The following is a 25,391-nucleotide window of genomic DNA, read 5'->3' as shown; positions in this document are numbered from 1 at the left end:
TTTTTATCATTACGCTTTTTATTTATCAATTATCAAGACCAAAATTCATCTCGAGGATAGAGATTTATAAGTGTCAGCTAGTTACTGAGACAACACTCTGGTAATCATTGATGCTTGAAATTGGCATGGTTTGTCTATTTAGTTTGGCTCAATAATACTAGTTTACATCGGACTTGAAAGAGACCCTTGTATTACGTTGATAAGCAACCCCGTACCAGAAGTATAGGAAAGAAACCTTAATCATTTAGTTTTAATAGATTTTAAGAACAGATTATAAGTAAGGAAACTTATTAAGTGTGGCTCTTACTTAACGAGTGTTTAATGCGAATGTTTTACAGTGAGATAAAAGAATTTTGTTGAACAGTTGCCAAATCGATGAGAAAATTGCATCGCTCAAACGATTTTGAATTTCATGTTGTACTCCATTAAAGTAAGGTAGGATTGTGTCTGGAACGATGAGAATGATCGTAAGATTTTTATGGCCACCTATAAGTATAGAACACGGAATGTTCTGTTTAGTTTAGTTGTCATATATATTTTCAATAATATATATATATATATACATATATATATATATATATATAGAGAGAGAGAGAGAGGGTGTTCACAAAATCTGGCTGAATTATATAGCCAGACTTTGTGATCACCCTGTAGATATGTGGCCAGACTTTGTGAGAACCCTGAAGATTATGTAGCCAGACTTTGTGGACACCCTGTAGATTATACAGCCAGATTTTGTGGACACCTGTAGATAATGTAGCCAAACTTTTTGGGTACCCTGTAGATTATGTAGCCAGACTTTTTAGGTACCCTGTAGATACAGCAGCTAGACTTTGTGGAGTCCCTATATATATATATATATATATATATATATATATATATATATATATATATATATATGTGTGTGTGTGTGTGTGTGTATATATATACATGGATGTTATTTGTTTTTGTTTTTGTGATACGTTTTGAATGAATCCAAGTATTTACGAAAGTGCATTCATACTTCCATATATGAATAATGTATATCTATCTATACTCCAATAAATTCGTTTTCTTTTTGTGTGTATGTATTTATTTTAAACCCCCACTTTTCTAATTATTTGAAAATAAAATAAAATGTTCTTATATATGGGTTCTGGAATTGTATTCACTACCAAAAGATCTAGCTAATTTGCATATTCTTTTAAACATTCATATTAATTAATGTCCTATTAGTTTTTTCAGTTTTCTTATGGAATGATCATCTTTAATACACTATTACGTATATTCATGCCGATATTCTACATGAGTTTTACTTGCATAGTATTTGCATAAAAGGTTTACAGTAAACACAAAATTGTTTCCATATATATTTATGTATACGTATATATTTTTGTTTAATCTATAAATGTGAACGTGTCTGTATGTGTACATTTTCCTACGCAATAACTCTGTCAATTTTCAGTTTACAGACTTGAAATTTGATGCATAGATTTGGGAAAATCTTTTTAATCCGTGTTTTGCCAGAAATTTGGCTGTTAAGGGATCACTGTTCAACGATTTGACCTTTGAGAACCCTACCAAACTCCTCCGACAATTTTGGGTCTAAACACTTGAAATTTTAGATAAAGGTTCCTTAGAAATTGATCTAACTTAATAACTTGATGTGAGCCCCAAACAATAAATGTTAAGGGGTAATAATAGGGGTCAAAGTTAAAAAAATTGATCGCTTTTTTTTTTTTGCTCAACATACACCTCCAAACACCCGGGCAACGCCGAGATGAAATGCTAGTATTTATATATAAATAAATAGATCTGTATGCATATATTTATGTGTCTGTATGGATATGTATTCATATGCATCTATTTATATATACACGCATATACATGCGCACTAACATATATATGTGAATGTGTATTCAAATATATTTGCATCAATATATCTATGCGACTTTCGGTGTGATAAGATATTTGTTAAACGAGCTTATATTTTTAATTAAAATAGTATTGAATGCAAATAAGATGATATATTTTTGTCAACTTTAATATGTGTTTGTCAAATGGGGAGAAAATGTTTTAACGAGTAAATGTATTTTTCCTACAAAAGGAATTGAAAACGAAATGAAATATTTTATTAAAAACCACGTATAAATAATCCTGAACGGGAAAGGAATGTCAGTTAATGATAATATAAGTAGAAAAAAAAAGTTTCTGTGAATAAATTTTTAAAAAGAAACATTCTGCTATATGAAATGTATGTAATTTACGAATTTATTTTTTTTTCACACACACTTATGTATAATCTAAGGTTTTAAAAATATCGATGACGCAGAAGCTGCTACGATTTCTCATCGTAAAAACTCGTCAGACTATACATACATATATGTATATATATATATATAGAGAGAGAGAGAGAGAGAGAGAGAGAGAGAAAGAAAGAGAGAGAGAAAGAGAGAGAGAAAGAGAGAGAGAGAGAAAGAAATAAAGACAGAGAGACAGACAGACAGACGGAGAGAAAAAGGGTGAGCGAGTGAAAAAATAGAGAGATAATGTGATAAGAGATATTTTTACGTAGAAGATAACGAGTCCAAGTGGTGTTTGATTAAAGTACACAGATTTTAGACGCCACAGACTTGTTCAGATTTTTTAAGGGGTTTGTCGCAATAAACGCAATATATATATATATATATATATATATATATATATATATATATATATATATATGTGTGTGTGTGATGGGAATAATGGACAAAGTATTTCGACGAGATAGATAAAAAAGGAATAAACAAGTGACACGTCCGTCAACGTCTTTATTATAAAGACTAACGTTGACGGACGTGTCACTTGGTTGTTCCACATATATATATATATATATATATATATATATATATATATATATATATATATATATAAGGGTGGAGTACTGCTGCCACATCAGGACTGGATCTGCTAGAGACGGCCTGTATTGAGCCTCAGCTCCTTCACCGCTGGTCCATGTAGCCGATTATCTCAATATATCGCGATGTACTTATATGTTATTTGTTTTTGATTTTACAATATGTTTTAAATGAATTCAATTATTTATGAAAGTGCATTTTTACCTATGCGAAATGCGAGTTGGGAATAACGACGAAACATGTGTCTGTGGATAATTATATATATATATGTATATATATATATATAGTTTGTTTATTATACAACTTTGATTACATATATGCATATATGTTTCAGTAGAATCCCATTTCAGGTACAAAATTCAGCAGACACCCAAAAAATTGATTATAAAAAGCGTATCAAGACTACATTGGTTTTCATGAGATATTTAGGTGCGATCTATATTCCGTGGAAAAAGAGGTGTATGTTTTGTGATTGTGAGCAGTAGGGTTTTTACGAGGTGAGGTGAGCAAGGGGGGTCTGCTTCCCTTGTTTAAGTCGCCATTACTAGAAGGGCGTTAAATGATTCATTTAGCTTGGTGGTTATTTATTGCTCTTGATTTAAAATTTGCCATATACTTATGTTTTATTTATTGTTGCATGTATTTAATTGGTTATTTTTATGTGTTACTTTGTTTTTTTATTTATTACGTTATTTATTTTAATTATTTCTTTATATTCTTTTCTTTTTATTCTTTCATTTATTTTATTTTTCAAGTTTTTAAAGTAAGCGTGGGGCGGAGGTAATTGCTATTTCATACTGTTAAGCCATAGATAGTTGTGAGGTGTTAGAATTCTATTTGTCTGGCGGCTGCTTTTATTGCTTTGATCATAAGTACATTTATGTTCCTATAGTTAGCTTTTATTGTCCTTTCCTCACTATTGGCGACTTCCTAATGATAAGTGTGTTTTTTTTGTTGGTGGTGTTCTTTCTGTTTTTATCTTAATTTTTAATTATTTCTTTGCTATTTTCCTTCTTTTCTTTGTTTTCAGTTATTTGTAATTTGTTTGTTTATATATAACATATGTGTTCTTATGGTATGGTAGGTATTTTTTTAGTGTATATATGAGGCTATTAAAAGGAATTAAATAAATTTGGCGTGTTGATAGCTACATTCTTCTCTGTACAGTGAAGCTTGGGTTAACTATCAGGGCAAAGTTATTTATATGTATGTATATATATATATATATATATATATATATATATATATATATATATATACATATATACATATATATATATATTAATTTTCTATGGTTATTATTTTTATTTTATTGGGGGAGATATTAAATTATTTAATATTTAATTTAATATTTAACAAACTCTGTCTAGCATTAAGCACGCATTAATTACCACGCGAGTTTCATTGAATTTACAAACCTATCGATAAAACCGGCATGTATGTGTGCGTGTGCGTGTGCGTGCGTGTGTGTGTGTGTACATATGTGCGTATGTTAGGCAGCATTCTTTCTTCTTAAGCATATTTGGTTAAAAACTAGAAATATTTCATGTTAATTAATTCTTGTTTACATCGATTTCATGCTAAACTTGGGTAAGATACTTGCCATACTAGCTATAGGTCATGCACTTTCATTCTATTCGATTTACCGATATATATATATATATATATATATATATATATATATATATATATATATATATATATATATATATATATATATATATATACTCGCAGGGAGACCATATGTTACCCTGTATTGACTGCTGAGTAGCTATTGCTCCAGGCTCCCATATTTTTCGATAAAACCGGCATGTATGTGTGTGTGTGTGCGTGTGCGTGCGTGTGTGTGTGTGTGTGTGTGTGTGTACATATGTGCGTATGTTAGGCAGCATTCTTTCTTCTTAAGCATATTTGGTTAAAAACTAGAAATATTTCATGTTAATTAATTCTGGTTTATATCGATTTCATGCTAAACTTGGGTAAGATACTTGCCATACTAGCTATAGGTCATGCACTTTCATTCTATTCGATTTACCGATATATATATATATATATATATATATATATATATATATATATATATATATATATACTCGCAGGGAGACAATATGTTACCCTGTATTGACTGCTGAGTAGCTATTGCTCTAGGCTCCCATATTTTTCGATAAAACCGGCATGTATGTGTGCGTGTGCGTGTGCGTGTGTGTGTATGCGTGTGTGTGTGTGTGTACATATGTGCGTATGTTAGGCAGCATTCTTTCTTCTTAAGCATATTTGGTTAAAAACTAGAAATATTTCATGTTAATTAATTCTGGTTTATATCGATTTCATGCTAAACTTGGGTAAGATACTTGCCATACTAGCTATAGGTCATGCACTTTCATTCTATTCGATTTACCGATATATATATATATATATATATATATATATATATATATATACTCGCAGGGAGACCATATGTTACCCTGTATTGACTGCTGAGTAGCTATTGCTCCAGGCTCCCATATTTTTCGGCCATCGAAATCGATAGTTCGAAAAGAATTCAAAAAGAGTGATTGCTTGCTTTAGATAAGAACTCATCACGATGCAGCCTCACATGTATCCTCGCGATGCCTTACCCCAAAATACGTTGCAGTTTATATTTTATGTAGAGAACCTACTATTGATTTTTAGACAATTATATTTATTTATATTGACTTGAATTAATGTGTGAAATGCAAAAGCAAGTATCATTATTCAATTTCAATTTTTTTGTAAAAAGTTTATATTATGCTATGCTTTCACAAGCCCTTACTTGACTTTTCCTACTTTTCTAACTTTGTGTCGTATCTTCCTGCATTTGTACGGATGTAAACACCAATATGCTGTGATATATATATATATATATATATATATATATATATATATATATATACGCATATATATATACATGATTACAAAATTTAATCACATCAATTAATATACGAAAGTATAGATTTATACGTGAACTTTACGTATTTACTTCAAAAGTGCTCAATACCAAGGTAGAACTAGGTAGAAAGTTATAAAATATATATGGCAATTAAGCTACACAGAATATTCCGCGTTTGATCCACGCTAGGATTCTTCATGCTTAAGAATCCTAGCGTGGATGAAACGCGGAATATTTTGTGTAGCGTAATTGTCATATATATATTTTATCTTACTATATATATATATATATATATATATATATATATATATTCAGAAATATATATATATTTATATATATACATATTTAGAAATAAACACACGTTATTTACGACCTCTGTTCTTTCTAAAGAGACAATAGATACCACGTGTAACTGTAGAACAAGCGTTACTCAATCTCAAACCTTTCCGTTCCTGAGTAGACATTGTCTGCTTCCAGTGAAAAAGAAAGGATCAAAACGATTGGAATCAATGCTGAGATAAGCAAGAGATTTATATGCCGGTCTGTTAAATCCAAAGTAGCTGATAAGCGGCTTGGTTCCCACCAGTTTTGACAAATAATAAATAGGATCCTGAACAGAAGTGTGCGTTCTATCCCAACCATTATCAATCGATCAGATGTCATCTCGTCAGCGTCAGACAAGGCCAAACTATTTGCAAAGAACTTTGCAGCTAAGTCTACCCTATGCGACGAAGGCCATCAACTCCCCATATTTCCTCCTATAACACAGAACACGCTAGGTAGCATACAAATATCTGTGCATGAGGTCGCCAAGCTAATCAAGAACCTTGATTCCAGTAAAGCAACTGTCCCTGACGTCATCCCAATTATAATGTTAAAAAAGCTTCAACCAGAACTTGCTCCCATACTTACAAAACTGTTTAAGCGTTGCCTTAAGGAGAAGTGCTTTCCGACTCCCTGGAAAACCTCACCAATATGCCCTGTATTTAAGAATTCAGGTGATAAGTCATTTCCCTCTCAGTACATACAAATAATTCTCCTGTGTGTCATGAGTAAGTTGCTGGAATCCATATTAAATAGAGAAATAGTCAACCACCTCAGCAGAAATAACCTTCTTAGTGACACACAATATGGTTTCCGTTCTGCAAGATCTACAGCAGATGTGCTAACGGTTATAACACAGGATTTGTGAATCTCTTGACAAAGGCTTCCTTTCTAGGGCAATTGCTCTTGACATATCAAAAGCCTTCGACAAGGTATGGCGTAAGGGACTACTTCACAAGATTTCCAGCTACGGTATAACTGGAAATGTTTTCTCAATCATTAAATCATTTCTCTCCGATAGGCTCATAAGAGTAGTGGTCGATGGACAAAATCAGAGGCCTGCAGTATTAATGCTGGAGTTCCTCAAGCGTCAATCCTGGGCCCAACTCTCTTCCTGATCTACTTCAATGATCTCCCTAAAAACATACTTAAATCATTCGTTGACATCTATGCTGGTGACACGACCATCTACGGCAACACGTCAAAGGCTGTAAATGACAAAGTTCTCTCTGATTCTCTCTCCTCTGATCTCGAGCGCGTGGTTCAGTGGGGGAAGACGTGGCTGGTTACCTTTAATGCATCTAAAACCAAACTCCTATCTTTACATCATCAACACTGATCCCCATCTGGCATCAATTGAAATGGATGGCTCTCGTCTAGGAGAAGCCCCATGTTTTGTACAAGCTTCTGGGTTTGTCCTTTACTCCTGATCTGAAATGGAACACGTACATCAAATCTGTTGCCAAGGTCGCTGGAAAGATGGTGGGATCCTTCTACCGCCCCAGAAGATATTTGACTACTGATGCAATTCTCTATCTATATAAAAGCCAAGTACGTCAAAGGATGGAATACTGCTGCCATATCTGGCAGGAGCTGCTAAAAACAGCCTATCCTCCTTGACAGAGTACAAAATAGACTTCGTAGCTTAGTGGGGGATGCCCTTTTCTCTACCCTTCAACCTCTCTCCCACAGAAGAGACGTTGCGAACCTATATTGTTTTATCGTTATTTCCATGGCATGAGCTCGTCTGAACTCCAATCTCTGGTTCCCCTCGCCAATCTTTCACGAAAAACACCCGTTTAGCTGAATCCACTGTGAAATATTTACCCCACGCTATATCTGTGCCTAAATCAAAACGCGCATTCCATGAAAAAAGCTTCTTTCTTAGAACTGCACGCCTGTGGAACTCTGTTCCGTCTGCCTGCTTCCCACCTGACTACAACTTTGATGTCTTCAAGTCCAACGTTAACAAATTCCTAATGAAGCGCCCTCTTAAGTAAACACTTCATTAATTCTCCACACTAACGTACTGTACTTACAATAACTCTCATCCCTGAGTGGCTTCCGGGCCTTGATAAGTGGTGACCACCGTGTAAAAAAAAGCACATACAACATCTGGTATTCCCAAATAGTCACCTATTTAGTACTTACAAGGTTTGACATTGTATAATTTCGGTGAGCTAACGGGAAGCGGTGTACGTGATTTTCCCGTATGTATGTATGTTGTATATGTGTCTATATTTTTTTAATAAAAAGTATTGTTCATATACATACTGAATTCTCGTAGGTTTTTAATTATAAAACTGTCACCAGCATTTTAGCATCCATTTTTATAGAGTAGTGAAGTAAATTGATATTGTGCAACATTTTCTCATATATTTTAAAATTGTATGCGTCCTCTGTTCTAGTATTATCCCTTTAGTTCATTTAACTTTAATCAAAGTTCACGGTAATAAAAGACAAGGTCATAGAACTAACACTTGCTTTCTATATGAGATAATAAATATTCAAATATTCTATTATAGTTCTCCTTTACTTTTTAAACATTGAGTTAGTATAAAACATAAACATTTTCCTATCCATAGTCTACTACTCCACTAGTTTATAGGATATCTGTTGGTTTTTGTGAATTCCAGGATGAAAATTCATCTAATCTGGTGAATGATCGAGCTTAGTAAATACACCAATTCTCATCGGATCACCGCAGTAAAGCAACGTTGAGCTGCGATCACTAGAAGATGACCATTTGGAAATTCTTGGAGCTGTATGTGCTCTCTGCTTATCTTGTCATTGTTTCCAGTTGTCCTTAACCTCCCACAGAAGAGACGTTGCGAGACTATCCTTGTTTTATCGTTATTTCCATGGCTGGTGCTCGTCTGAACTCCAATCTCATGTCCCCTCTCGCCAATCTTTCACGAAAAACACCCGTCTAGCCGAATCCACTGTGAAAAATTTCCCCCACTCTTTATCTGTGCCTAAAGCAAAACGTGGATTCCATGAACAAAGCTTCTTTCTTAGAACTGCACGTCTGTGGAACTCTGTTCCGTCTGCCAGCTTCCCACCTGACTACAACTTGGGTGTGTTCAAGTCCAACGTTAACAAATTCCTAATGAACCGCCCCCTTAAGTAAACACTTCACCAAATCTCCACACTAACGTAAAGTACTTGCAATAACCCTTATCCCTGAGTGGCTTCCGGGCCTTGATAAGTCGTGACCCCTGTGTAAAAAAGAAGAACTTGCTACTAGTATTTTACAACGCCGACTTAGCAAAGGTGTGGCTGAACATTGCGCAACCTTTGCGGCAAAAATTCCACGCGCAGACACCCTTACAGTGATTGTCCATAATCTGTCAAGACTGAAGAAAGCTACCTACAATCGAGCTTAACATTGTTACTATACGGAGCATAACATAAAGAAGGTGCATCAATCCTGCCATATGCTAGTAGTATACTTTCAAGGTAGGTTTTGCATAGCATGCTATGTGGAATATTTAGTCAAGGTTTAAGCGTAGCGATAAATATTCTAATCTCAGGTTGGCCTGAGGAAACCTTGTACTTTGAAAATATAGACACTCAAAAAATGTCTAACAAGCGTTTACGTTCTTTTCAGAGCAGCCATAAAATTTATTTCCAGAAGGCATTCATGTTCTCCCCATTCATGTGTATTAGCGTGTATATAATATATTACACACATATATATACACGCCAATTAGACACCACCCTCAGGTATCTTCGGTCCCTCTGGATAGGGTTTCTCAGGGCAGAAACACTGATATGAGGATATTTCTTATCGGAAGTAAACCCTGGTCAAATATTTTTTTTAAAAAAAGGCACAAAATGTATATGAATAAAATAAGAAGAAATAATTTGCAGGCCGGCACTCAGAATAAAAAGGGTCCCTCAACTCGTTCATGTCTCAGGCGAAAAAAGGGAAATAATGGTGAAAACCTTCCTTTCTCTGAAAATGACACTATAGTAATATTAGAGGCACACCGATATCAGCCATCAGGCCTTGATAAAATGCCATACGCACCCCTACACCCAACAACTGCAACAATTAAAAATAGGAACACAAGAAACTTAAAAGTCCAAACATGGACGGTTACTCAAAATGAGGTATTGCTGTTTTGCCACTACTATTCAAAGTTTAGGGAGTGGAAAGTATATATATATATATATATATATATATATATATATATATATATATATATATATATATATATACTTTAGGGGATGGGGCGGCTTAAATATAATATATTAATTTTCCCAGAGTTCATGTGCATTATGTTTATAGGTGTGTGTTGAGCAAAAAAATGTTAATAGGTAGGCAGGCTCGAACTTGTACCGCGAAGAAGGAAAAGAACGTTGAAAAATAAACGTGACGTCTTCGCCGTTATGTCCATCGCCAAATTGGAAGTGACGGAGGTTTAACTTAAGCTAGTCAATTTAAAAGAGGAGATACATTTCGAAAATATCGGCAAAAAAGAAACCCCTCATTGTAGAAAAGTGCCCAGTTGAGGGTGAAGGAATTAATGTTTTTTAGCCAATTTGTCATCCGAAGGGTTGTTTAAACAGTCAGGTGATAATATATATATATATATATATATATATATATATATATATATATATATATACATATCTATCTATCTATCTATATATATATATATACACACATATCTATCTATCTATCTATCTATCTATCTATATAAGGCAACCATTCGCCCATGTATGGAGTACTATTGTCACATCTGGGCTGGTGCATCTGCTGCTTGTCTCTCGCTCCTGGACAGGGTTCAAAAAAGAGTCGCCAACCTGATAGGTCCTGAATTATCATCTAGGCTTCAACCTCTGTCCCATCGACGAGATGTTGCATCCCTCTGCCTGTTCTACAAATACTTTAATGGTGAATGCTCTGACGAACTGCAAACACTTGTACCTCCCCGACGTCCGACAATCTACTAAGTCTCATCCCTTTACAGTGGAGATCCCTAGGTGCAAGAAAGCCTTTTACTCCAATAGTTTCTTCCCCAGAACTGCGGGTCTTTGGAACTCCCTTCCGGGATTCTGCTTTCCCAACTGCAATGATATGCAGAAGTTCAAGTGTAATGTTAACAAACATCTTTCTACTCTTCTCCCTTCATAATGACCCCGCTAATTAATTCCCTAATAGTAGTCCCCTGCTTCAAAGTGGCACTGTGCCTTGTTTGGGGTGAAAATTGAATAAAAAATAAATAAATAAATAAAAAATTAAAAAAAAAATATATATATATATATATATACACACATATCTATCTATCTATCTATCTATCTATATATATATATATATATATATATATATATATATATATATATATATATATATATATATATATACATATATATATATATATATATATAACATTATGAATTTCATTTTTTTACAAGAATTAGGTTTTCCTCTTTTTCTTTAAAAGTTCTTCACAGGAATAAAATTTTTATCTTTGGCGCATGCGCGTTTCATTCTTTTTTTTTTATTTTTTTGCATACGTTCTGAACAATAGTCAAGAATGCATCAGATAAAGCCAAAAACATGCGTTGAAATATTTTCTTTTTTGCTTCTTCTTTTTTTTCTTCTTTTAAATTTATCAGAACTAGTGATGTAGTACAACATCGCCGAGTCCTACTGACAGATGACCTCCTAGGTTGAACGAGAGAGAAAAGATAGAGGAGAGCGAATTGATTATTAAATTCCTACGTAAAAAAAGCAATTATTTAAGCATTTTTAATATGTAAAACATACGACTCAGAAATTACCAGATTGCTAAATAAGTCGTGATGTTTTTCTTATTTAATTCAAACAGATATATTCGCAATCAATTGAACAAACATGCATACAGTATTCGTATATATAAAAGGTTGTATGTCTGCCTGTCTCTCTTTGTCTGTTTGTCTTAATATTTTAAAACTTTATCTCATCCGTAACTAAAAGTCGCTGAGCGGCGCTAATAGCACCAAATAATTAGACTTTTTATAGGAGTTTTTAACCAGTAAAAATAGTTGAAAAGAGTAAAAAATGGGTCAGAATTGAGAAAATCTGCATGCACTTTGTACATTCATCTTAATTTACTTTTAATATTTAATTTTTAATTAAGCGATATGCGTGGCACGTGGTACAGTTATAACGACATCAGCTTTGAATGTTGCCGTTTTGCATGACATGCTTTTCATTCTACTGCAGAGACATAAATATAAATAAGAATACTTATTGAAGTATGTTCATCTGTATAATTTTAATGTTCCGTCGGTTTTTATATATTATAAAGTTGCGTTTTCAAATGAAATATATCTATATGACGGGTTCATCAGCTTTAATGTAATCCGAATCCATAAATTTGAGTTTCATATCAAATAATTTTTATTATTCTAAGCAAGACAAAGAAGCCTTTAGAAAATTAATCTCCTTAACCTATAGGGTTCCGATGTCTACCATCTCATCAGAGGAGAGAAAATATTAGCAAATACTAATAAAGGTATACACCCTATTTGCTAAAGTCAGTAAGACATGGAAAGTCATTACAATTTAAATATATATATATATATATATATATATATATATGTATATGATTAGTTTTTTTTGAAAAAGAAATCCATCAGAGTTGCTCAATTAAAAGGAAAATCTGAAATGTAAGACCGTATTTATATATATATGTATATATATATATTTATGTATATATATATATATATATATATATATATATATATATATATATATATATATATATATATATACAGCAAAGATTCCGCAAAGGTGTGATATGAATGGGTTGATGAATGTTCAGCCGGTTTCATAATTCGAATCCTATGAACAGAAGTCACCTTTTTTATAATATTGGAGATTGAGTCACTAGCTTTGGGCTAGAAAGAAAAATACTCCCAATTAATATCATTTCAAGCGTATATTGTCTATACAGTATTAAAAAAAACACTAACAACATAAAAAGCCTGTTGATTTTTTTCAATATTACATTATATTAATAATTATTCTTATCGGTCCTCCCGAGCCATGAAATACGCTTAAATATATTTTGATTAAAGTAGATTTCGTATTTTTCGTGTTTTTGAAGATAACACACATTTTAAAAGGTGTACATTATGTGTTAAAAATGTTATTATTTATTTATTTTACCCCCGATTGGATGCAGATGATGTACCGATGATATTAGAGTTGTTTTACTATATGGTTGAGGAAGACAGTCTCATTTTCTTATGAGAATGGCGTTCTGCATCTAGTCTGGTGTACCCCAGTGTCTACTGTGACTATAATGCCTAAGCTTGAGTTACTTCTGCAGATGCAGGCCCGGGCACATTATAAGTAAGCTAGGTTTGCACAGTTACCAGGACCCCCATCTCGTCATTGCTGACGGGGTCCGACGGACAGGCAAGCCATTACGGTCGGAGCCAGTGCAGCTGCATGCGTTGCCGAGAAAGTGTTGCAGTGATTTACCACCTTCGTATTGAGATTCAAACCCAGATTTTTGTCACGTTTTACTTCCGTAGCTTTTTTGCTTTTTCTTAGCCAACCACAAGACCGCGGCGCTATTTGCTTATAGCGAGTGAATATATTTCAAATATTTTGACGAAATAACGAAAAATCTCATTGTTTTATTTTTGTATGAAATTAAAAGCAAAATCCTCAAATGATGCTTCTTAAGAAGAGTCAAAATTAAAGGCAAATTCCATAATGGTGAACATTTGAAATATTTCCAATTTGGACGTAAACTCATACTTATAATTAACCAATAACATAACTTAAGTCAAATTTGAACAGTGAAGAATTTATTCCGCAGTTCACAGATCATTATATTTTGTATTTAAGTTTTATTACATATGTAGACAATGGATTTGAAAACAACATTTTCGTAATAGGATGCAGCCAAATAGTAATGTATTCTACTGATGGAAATTCTTAGAAATAAATTATGTTCATGGAAATATTGTCTAACGCTCGGCACACGGACGAATAAAAGAATGTGCTATGGAGTTAAATGAACGCTGTTAGTGCGTTACAATAAAAAATATCAAAATGGAAGCTCAGTCGAGCATCCTCTATAGACATATAAATAGAATAGAGATATAAGAGCAACGTATATTCTATGTGAACAAGTTTCTATATAGTGTAGACGTTATGTTCTTAATAATATTGTTTATAAGTACATAGTTGATGATTTATATATGCGACAGAATCACTGTATTGAACGTGTACTCCACTTATCTATGTATTGTTTCTAGTAGTCCTGGACCCCCCCTTTTGATGTCTAAATAAAGGAATGCCAAGCAAGGTTAGGTGCGGTTGTCATTGTCCAATCCTTACTTATACAATAACACGCAGAGTCACACTTACAAAGGGTATCCATTGTCTCTCGTGACTGAACGGATAGCAGTAGTTAACGATTTAAATTCGTAGTGGATAGTTTGCGCGTAACAACGAAATGGGGTTCAGTCGTTATCAGCTAATGAACCTGCTGGAAATTTATAAAAACGGATGTGATGTCACATAGTTCAAAGCAAAAACTATTAAGTTGGGCTGGAAGCTTGGATCATCTGTTCTATCGTAATTTTCAGGACAGGTGCTCGTCTGAATCTTAATTGCTGGTTTTTCCCATGCCAAACTTTAATAAAAGAACACTTGACTATTTACAACCACTATAGACAATTTCCCCCACTCTCTATCTGTGCCGTTTCATGAACAAGGCTTTTTTCATAGAACTGCGCGGCTATGAAATTCTAGCTAGCTCGCTTTTCGGCTGATTACAATATGATTACCTTCAAGTTCAATGTAAACAAATTCTTGTCGAGCCGTCTCATTGAATAGTCACAATTACAAAATTCCTATCATCTTACACGTATTAACTCTTATCTATCGGTGGCCTTCGTGCCTAGTTAACTAGTGAATTCCCTGTAAAAAAGCGAAGAGTTAAGTATCGATTCTAAATTAATGGACCAGTACCCAAAAAATTGCGCTCTGATATATTTTCCTCTGTCACCAAGAAATCATGTGGCAACGGCAACATCCTGATAAATGGTAATTCAGGATCTCCTTCTTTTGATTGTGCAGTGTGGAACGATAAAATTGTCGCAATATATAAAAAAAACGATTCATTTCCTGTTTGATGAAAACCGATTTTCTTTTTCTTTTTTGTTTCTTTTGTTCTTTCTTGTTGCAGATCATCTACTCGTTGTTCAGTTGCGTACGAATCCCAAGAGCGATAGGAACTTTCTATCATGTCTGAAACTGATACAATATTCAACGATCGTGATCGGATATACGTTGCTGTACAACTCATGCTTTCTACCAATCCAAGTTATGACAAACGAACAATTACCAGCACCCTAATAATAACAATCCAGACGGTTCAACGCTTAAGGACACAGTTCAAAGAAGTTTTCAGCCATGGTTATAATCTTCGGTGTAGTTTCTAGGGAGAGCCACATCATGCAACCTCACATCTTCGAAATCGGCTGGAAAAAAACAAAGAGATGACATTCTTTATTACATAAGAAACTTAGAGACGGGAGAAAGAGAAAGGAAGTTGATTTACAACACTGTTTTCCTGTTCTACAAGTATTTTAATGGTGAATGCTCTGATGAACTACAAGCACTTGTGCCCCAACGACGTGAACACCCTCGACAGACACGACAGGCAGCAAAATCCCACTCCCACGCAGTAGAAATCCCTAGATGTAAAAGATCTGTCTACTCCATTAGTTTCTTCCCCAGAATCGCTAGACTTTGGAATTCCATTCCAGCTCCCTGCTTCCCCAACTGTACTGACGTGCAGAATTTCAAGTGAAACGTGAACCGACAGCTTGTTGCCCAAATCCCTACATAGTACCCCAGTAGATGTTGCCTCTGATAGTAGCCCCCTACGCCAAAGTTGCAATGTGCCTTGTTTGGTGTGAAAATGTAATAAAATAAATAAATAAAAAGTCAACACCAAAGTGTACCTGGATGTGCAGAAGAGCGTTGTGATCTCCTCGTGCAATCAGGTGGCAGCTGGCATACCCTGATTGTGGCAGTAAGATTCGGCTCACAAGTCCAAAGAGACCCAGGCTTGGCTTCAAATGGAATGCTACGACTTTTTACCCTTCTATAACTGGACCCCTTCTCCCCTAAACTGAAGCCGCTGGGCTACTTCGTTTGGTAATACATCGAGAACATCACAAACATGACACCCCTCAATACCAAAGCCAGCCTGATCGCCGCCATTCGCCGAATATTCGCTGAGCTCCTGCCGGTGTTTATTTCAAGTTTCCTGAATTTATTTTTTCAGTAAATTTTTTAAATACATTTTAGAGTTGTTTTCTTTAGGACGAAAACGATACTTACTATAAACGATAACTAGTTGATCCCAATACGTCAACATTATAACCAGATTTATTTAATATATATTATAATGAGATGTCTTCAAATATGCTGGTTATTGTATTTTCTTCGGCTTATTTCTATCTTATTATGTGTTCCATTATTGAAGGTTGTTTTTCTCTCTTTCTGATGATGAATTTTATCTGATTGCCTGTCACCATCTGATAACAATGAGCAGATGACTTTTTATACACTTTTAACTATCATGGTTAACCAAAAAGTTCTTGCGGATTTTTACTTTGGAATCAAGACAAACAAAAATTTTTGATCGAAATAAGCACAATTACAAGCAACATATTTTTTGCCAGCAAAACAAATGTGTTTATGCCAGTAACGTAAAAATATGGCGTGCTGGTGGCAATAAAATCGCTGAGGCTTTTTTTTTATCGCTTAGGTTTTTGAAGCACTTATCACGCAGAAAGTTGTCTAAATGCTTGAAAAATGGTAGTCACTAAATGAGAAGTTGGGAGAGTATAGCGGATGAGGCAGAGTTTCGTAGCTCAATTCGTTCAACTTCTGCAGGGTCGGTTTAGCAATGTGTGATCGGACATTTTCGTGGATGAGAATTGGGCGTTTCCTGTTGATACTGAGTGTTGTTGTCTCTGATGTATTTCATCTATTTATTGAAAATACTCCTCCGCCGTAATGGTCCTGCCTGTATTTTAAAACTGTAATGGATAAAATCAGTCGCAGACTACCAACCAGTCATCATGAATTTCTTTTGGTGCAACTCTGGCTTTGGGTATGTTGTGGAGCTTTGTCGGCCACTTATACACTTAGCTGAGCATTGCGGTTTGTTGTGAAGAAAACAACTTTTTATCGCAAGTCACAACCCGGTCGAGAAACGGGTCGTTCTTGACGTGTAAAAAAGTGATACGACACTTCATAACGGCGTTGCATTTGATTGCTGTTAAACCCGTGAGGCACCCATTTATCGAGTTGGTTTGTCTTTCCAGTCACTCTCAAGTGGTTTGGAAATCGTCGTATACGTTACGTCTAATTCAGAAGCAAGTTCTCGAATGTGCATGTATTGCCTTTGACTAAGACTCTAAATACATCGTTGTCAACATCCGATGACCGACCACTACGCTCATTATCTTCAAGACTCTCCTCGCTGCCACGAACTTTCTTAAACCAGGATTGTGCTATGCGTTGGGTAGTAGTATGGAACACTCTATGTTGATATTGCGAGCTGCTTTATCAGCTGTTTGGCCTAGCTTGAATTAAAATGAGAAAATTATGCAAATTTGATTGCTTCCATCTTGTATTTGATGATCTAAAAAAAAAAAATTGTTTTTTTAAATAATTGTAATTTAAATAATTCGTTAAAAATAAAAACGTTCTCTAAAGTGACATATTATGCAAAAGTATCATATATCATTTGAAATCAAAATCAAAAGTTGCGCAAGAACTTTCTTTTTAATATAATATTTAATTTGATCCTAACATAAAAAAAACATTATATAACATAGGTTTTACATGTCAGCACTCGGGACATACACGAAAGAATTCGACTCACTTTTTCAGTTTAACCCCTAGACATTTATTTACAGCTACTTACAGAATAACGCCTTGTCTCTTTTTCAATTGTATTTTCATAATCATATGTGCTTAAAAATACGCCACCGTATCAAACACGTGATATTCTACCTTTGTCTGGCTATGTTTTGGACAGGTCTTTATTGTTGCTCTCGGGTCACGTATGTAAAGCGTCTATTTTTTTCCTCTCATGTCTCGAACACATCTCGGATCCCCTACGTTTCGAACACACCTCGAATACACGTCTGTCCTTTTTTTTATCCCTGCTGTCCGACGCGCAGCCAGCTTCTTCATTTGCATATGGCTGCTGCTGCTGCTGCTAACCCAGTGTGATCGATTTTGTTACAATTAGATCTATCTTTGGAATCTAATGATACAATGTATGAGAAATATATGACCATTTGTTTAAAACCAAAAATTATGTTTTCTTCGCTATTATTAGAAGACAATACACTGGTTGAAGCTGATTCTCTTAATATTGTTGAAATGAACACGAGTAATACATATTTGACCACCAATCATGCAATACTTCAACGATTACAAGAAGAAAAATATCCAATGGAAACGATCTTAAAAATCTTCCAATATTTTTTCCTTTCAAATTTACATTATATATGTATTCATACGTATTCTATTTTTTATTCAGGTGCTATAGCTTACTTAATCCCAGACGCTCCCACTGAAGGATTCGACTTTAATTTTGATCTGGTCGAACTTTATGGTAATGCTCATCTACTTTTGACCAGCAACAAAACCAAGCTAACTACAATTCAATTGGTTGGAGATGACACAGGTCATGTACATATAGCGCCATCGCAGACACTTCACGTAACAGAGGTAAGACAAGATAAATTTGTTTTATAAAGAAAATGAAATATAAAACAAGAAAAAATAACAAAGAGAAGTTAAGAGAATGTGAACTAAAGAATAAAACAATGCGTAAAGGAAAAGGTGCAGCAATTCCGATAACGAATTACGAGTTTACATATGTAGAGTTGGATTGAAACACAGTAAATTCAATTTCGTTCAATTGAGAAATGAAACCATAAAATATAAAACATATCAAAAATAGACTTCAACTACCGATTGTCCGATTTGTAATTTGATTCGTTGTGACTTATCGGTTGAAAACGTGTTTTTTTTTTCAATATGTTTCTGAATATTTTAGATAAGTATTGATTATATGCATTATTTGATTACTTCGTACCATTGTTCTCATATTGAGTCGTATTTGCATATGTAATTATCGACCTTCTTCAGGTGTGTCGTGTCGTACTCGAAGATTTTTCAAACTCGGGATTATTTTTATCGTTTTTTGAAATTTGCCCTAAACTTCGAAGACAACTCTTTATTTATTTAGGACTTATGTGCAGCCAGGAGGACGGAACGAGAACATTCTCCATCAGTAGATTTAAAAAAAAGTTTAGTTCGAGATTCTGTAGATATCCCGAGATTTCCAGCTTTGTAAGGATACATGTGCAGAACGTCGGATGTTAGAGTACTCGAAAAGCTGTACCAATTCTAATCAAGATAGGAAGAGTAGTCAGAAGAATCCAAATAATATCAACGTTTTAAATACGGAGTCAACATAATATACCGGTATCAATATAAGGGTGGTGGACAGCACTACTGTCAAAGGAGAAGTAGGACGCCTCCTTCCCTCTGCTAGTCTATGAGAGGCGTTTCGGCATGTTGAGAACCAATTCATCACCCCGATCAGAGTAACGTGATATTATGGAAAGCTGGTGACTGATGTTATACGGTAGCAAACAGAAATAATTCTGTTCATGGTTTCGTATTTCGTTGGACTGAGCAGAAGATACCTCTGGATAGAACAGCTAGAAAAATCATACTGTATGGGCACTGCTCGGACAGAAAGAAACTGCAACAGACTACTACTACTACTACTACTACTACTACTACTACAGAACTGCAAAGAAAGCTATGGCAACATTCCTTTATTCGAGAAACAGCGTGAATAATGTTCTGACATAGACCACCCTGTTCGGGAATGATTATCCTGGTAGACACGTGGTACCTGATCGTCATCAAACTACTCTCCGACAATCAGCAATGAATAGAGGGAGATATCGTTGGTAGCAAAAGGAGTGGACAATAGCGGAAAACATGTTGGCAGACTGAACACCTGGGCAACATCAAAAATGAGGAGCAACAATGAATTCATGAATGGCTCGAGGGGGGGAGGGGATGGATGGAGTGTCATAGCTGCCAATGCCTGTACCAGGCAGGACACCACTTAAATTAATGAATGAATAAATGAATGAATGAATGAATGAACGAATAAATGAATGAATGAACGAATAAATGAATACATGAATCAATGAACGAACAAATGAATAAATAAATGAATAAATGAATGAATAAATAAATGAATAAATGAATGAATAAATAAATGACTGAATAAATAAATAAATGAATAAATGAATGAACGAATAAATGAATGAATGAACGAATAAATAAATGAATGAATGAATAAATGAATAAATGAATGAATGAACGAATAAATAAATGAATGAATAAATGAATTAATGAACGAATAAATGAATGAATTAACGAATAAATAAATGAATGAATGAATAAATAAATCAATAAATGAATGAATGAATAAATAAATGAATGAATGAATAAATGAATAAATGAATGAATGAACGAATAAATGAATGAATGAATAAATGAATTAATGAACGAATAAATGAATGAATGAACGAATAAATAAATGAATGAATGAATAAATGAAAGATTGAATAAATGAACAAATAAATTAATGAATGAATAAATAAATGAATACATTAATGAATTAATAAATGAAAGAATAAATGAATAAATGAATAAATAAATGAATAAATGTATGCATGTATAAATAAATGAATGAATAAATGAATGAATTAATAAATGAATGAATGAATAAATTAATGAATTAATAAATGAACGAATAAATAAATGAATAAATTAACGAATTAATAAATGAATGAATAAATGAATAAATGTATGAATGTATAAATAAATAAATGAATAAATGAATGAATGAATGAATAATGAAATGAATAAATGAATGAATAAATGAATGAATTAATCAATAGATGAATTCATGAATAAATAAATAAATGAATAAATAAATAAATTAATAAATGAATGAATGAATAAATGAATGAATAAATGAATTAATGAATAACTAAAGGAATGAATGAATGAATAAATAAATGAATGAATAAATGAATGAATAAATAAATGAATGAATGAATAACTGAATAAATACATAAAAGAATGAATGACTAATTGAATGAATAAATAAGTGAATGAATGAATAAATAAATGAATGAATGAATAAATTAATAAATGAATGAATGAACGAATTAATGAATGAATGAACGAATAAATAAATGAATAAATAAATGATTAATGAGTAAATGAATGAATAAATGAATGAATTAATGAATGAATGAATGAATGAATGAGTCTCGTTACCCTTATTTTATTTTTTAGCCCTCACATTCCATGAGTGATGTTTCTTACAATGGGGAAGAATTGTTGTTTTTGCTTCAGAATTGATCCATCAAATTATTTGCTAGTTTTTCTCTTAGAAATATTTTAGCGATATACATCAAGTGGATCCATGCCTTGTCTAGAGCGATTTCCATAAATATTTTCACGTTTGATTACTATTATCAAAGAATTCTCTGTGCAAAGGTAATTGCCATTTATACGAAACACTGCGTGGATGACTGTGGCTCACAATGATCAGTTCCGGAACAAAGTTAAAATTTCTCAGCATCATCCGAGGTAATATGCTGCTTATCATGACGTCACAACATAACGTCTAAGTATGGATGATGATAAAAAATTGGATTTTTATTTGTCCTTTTATACATTCTTCTACAATTTCTTGCTTCTTCTTTACATTACGTATATTTTAAATTAGGTTTTAATGGTCGATCTGAAAGACCAGATGTTACTCAGGATTTAATGAACAACACTATGCACGCCTCACTATGATAATGACACATTATTTCTTTTTCTTACTGACCTTCATTCTATTCTCTAATATAAATCTAAAAGTTTTAATTCATTTTAAATTTTCTGAATTAATGTCATATATATATCGATTAATTTTTACTAAAATCGAATGTATTTATTTTAGGTTTTTAGAAACTTCTAGTCCCATAGTTCACTTATAGGAAAACGTTTTGCTTTTTTTAATATTACTAGGAGACAATTATTAAGTAACTTTTAATATTTTCCCTGTGCATTCGTTTGCCTGACTTTCTCGCTTGTAATATTTGTTACATTCACGGTTTTTTTCTTAGAGAATGTTGCCTTCAGATCAAAATATTTAAATTTTTATTTGTTTTGGTTTAATATAGGATTGTTTTTTTATGTTTTCTTTCAGATATCTCAATACCGACGATCAAATGTTACTTACCATCCGTTTATTTACGAGCATGCAACTTGGATATTCCCTGAGGCGACTGTCGAAATCCGGGGTTCATTGGACGAGCGATCCATCGGTCTTAACCCAACTGCTTGTCCTACACCAAACCTGAATATGAATACACTTAAAATCTGGGGGAAAATTGTTAGCGACAAAAGCCACTTGCTTGTTGGTTTCGGTAATGTGTGCATTTACTACGTTGAATATTTAGTATTGTTGTGTATAAGCACGCTTAGGGACTTGTTTATGTGGACAATCTTTTAAGCCAAAGTATGTAAAGTAAAAATATTATTACGTATTTACGCATCATGTCGAAAATAGTATACATTTAAAAATTACGAAAAATTATCCACGACATAATGTGTTAGAAATGTTTCAAATTAAAAAAAAAAACACAAATACGGTTCCAGATATCTGGATTTAAGATGGCGGTACAGATTAAAAGTAAAGGATTTACTTAAAATTATAGATTACTGTTACCTTCTCTAGTTCTTTGCAACTCTTCATAATTAAAATATATGGTAAAGCTCAATAAATTGCTAAACTTGAAAATGTTTTTTTTTTACTTTTAATAATTAGTATACTTGGTCGTGTTTTTTATTTGTAATTTTAGGAATATATACTAATTTCGGAATGGCACGTATGTAATAATGGTTTATATTTGATATGAGTTGGGTAGAAAAATCGCCCATGTAAACGAGCACTTATTTTTATTATATTATATTATATAGGGCTGACTGGGATGCCATTCGAAATCACATCAGAGAAGTCCCATGGGGAAATATCTTTTCTCCTCCAGCAGAAAAGTTCGCAAATGAGACTATTGAATGGTTCAAAGCTGCAATTGAAGCACATGTTCCTACACGGAAGTTCTATAATAAACCGCAGTCTCCCCAATGGTTTACTTCTACATGCACAACTGCCATTTCTCAGAGGCAATATGCATACCGGAGATTTATCCGGCGTAAGTCCTGGGCAAACAGAAAAAAGTATATAGAAGCGATAAATAATTGCAAGAAAGAAGTAGCAACCGTTAAGAGTAAGTATACTGAAACCACCAGGAAACGCATTGAAGCGAAAATATTAGGAACTCGTGATTTCTGGAAAATCTACAATAGTATAGTAAATAATGGGCAATCGACAATACCCCCACTATCAAACCATCATGAGCTTGTTTGCACAGCTACTGGGAAGGCTAACATGACCCAGCAAGCCATTCCCTTGGACCTAGCAACCCATTCGCTCACTGATTTTCCTCTGCAGACAGAAACCACGCTAGATCATCAGAAGATAACGCCTTCCCAAGTGCATGATATTATAAAAAGCCTAGACACCTCAAAAGCATATGGATATTACCTCATCCCGGCTGTGATATTAAAAAAATGCTCGATGGTCTTCTGATGAAAATAAAATCCTGTGGTATTACTGTACGAATTCTTAGCATAATTAGATCCTTCCTAAATGAGAGAAGAATCCAGGTTGTCCTCAATGGGCGTACGTCCAAAAAATTTGATATAAATACGGGTATGCCTCAGGGATCGATTCTTGGACCTTTGTTATTTCTGATATTCATAAATGACTTACCTGATAAATTGTCTATGAGATGGGTATATTTGCCGATAAGACCACGCTTTATAGCAGGCACGTGGGGAAAACTAATGCGCACATATCTAAGGTAATTGCCGAAACCCTAGAGGAAGGTCTTTAGTCTGTAGTGGAATGGAGTCAAAAATGGGCGGTAACGTTCAACGCTGCCAATAAAAGCTCGTTTCCTTTAATAATTACATGAAACCTTACCAACCACTAATAGCTATAGCTAGCGATACTTTACCTGAGATCACTATGTTCATGATCCTTGGCTTAACGTTCACAGGAAACATAAGTTGGAATAGATACATCGAGATCATTGCTAAGGCTGCTGCAAAAAGTGTGGCCTCTCTCTGTATCGTGCTAGAAAGTTACTTACGCCTGAAAGTATCCTGTACTCCTACAAAGCCCCCATTCGCCCATGTATGGAGTACTGCTGACACATTTGGGCTGGTACATCTGCTACTAGTCTCTCGCTCCTGGGCAGGGTCCAAAAGAGAGTCACTAACCATATAGATCCTGAACTGTCATTTGAAATTCAGCTCCTGTCCTGTCGATGAAATGCTGCATCCCTTTGCCTGTTTTACAAGTATTTTAATGGTGGATGCTCTGACGAGCTAAAAGCCCTTGTACCCCCTCGACGAAAATACTCCAGACAAACCCGACAAGCGGTGAAATCTCACCCCTAAACAGTTGAGATCCCAAGATGTAAGAAAGCCTTTTTCTCTAATGGCTTCTTCCCCAGAACTGCAGGACTTACCCTACCGATTTCCTGTTTCCCCAACTGTACTCACATGCAGAAGTTCAAGTGTAATGTGAACAGACATCTTGCTGCTAAACTTCCTACATAGTACCCCTGCAACTTAGGTTTCTTATAGTAGGCCCCTTACATCAAAGTTGTAACGTGCCTTGTTTGGGGTGAAAATGTAATTAAAAAAATAAAATAAAAATATATACGATTTTTTTTTAGAACATCATTTATTATTTCCTCCATGCGGTACCATTTTAATCGCCTCATACTCACTTTATTGGAAAACATTCGTAATTTTAATCGTCTTTTAGCATTTTAAATATATATAAAAAGATTCCTTACTGCGCTTTATTTTCGTCATTAATATTATCACCATTGCTATTGTTTTCCCCTTGATAGGATGATAGCCGAAAGATCTATATTCAAATGTGTTTATAAAACTTGTACCCCAAGTATTTATTTTAAATCAAATATGTATAATACATAAACTGAAATATGTCTTTCGTAAAAGTTTTATAAAAATACAATTTATTATATGAGAGGCTTAGCCT

The 25,391-nt window shown here is 33.9% G+C and overlaps 1 protein-coding gene across 1 annotated transcript in view; it reads left to right on the top strand.

The window, feature by feature from the left end:
* LOC145249431 (uncharacterized) overlaps positions 1-25,391 on the top strand; it is a 911,941-nt gene that overhangs the window by 83,766 nt on the left and 802,784 nt on the right. The window contains exons 12-13 of the mRNA XM_080110989.1: positions 18,699-18,889; positions 22,461-22,680. Coding sequence (XP_079967115.1) covers positions 18,699-18,889; positions 22,461-22,680 — 411 coding nt within the window. The remainder of the gene's footprint in view (positions 1-18,698; positions 18,890-22,460; positions 22,681-25,391) is intronic.

This window comes from Euprymna scolopes, chromosome 28, assembly GCF_053919585.1.
Source record: "Euprymna scolopes isolate OS-2025 chromosome 28, ASM5391958v1, whole genome shotgun sequence".
Taxonomy (NCBI): domain Eukaryota; kingdom Metazoa; phylum Mollusca; class Cephalopoda; order Sepiida; family Sepiolidae; genus Euprymna; species Euprymna scolopes.
Note: the sequence above shows the minus strand (reverse complement) of the source record. Positions and strands in the feature narration are given on the sequence as shown.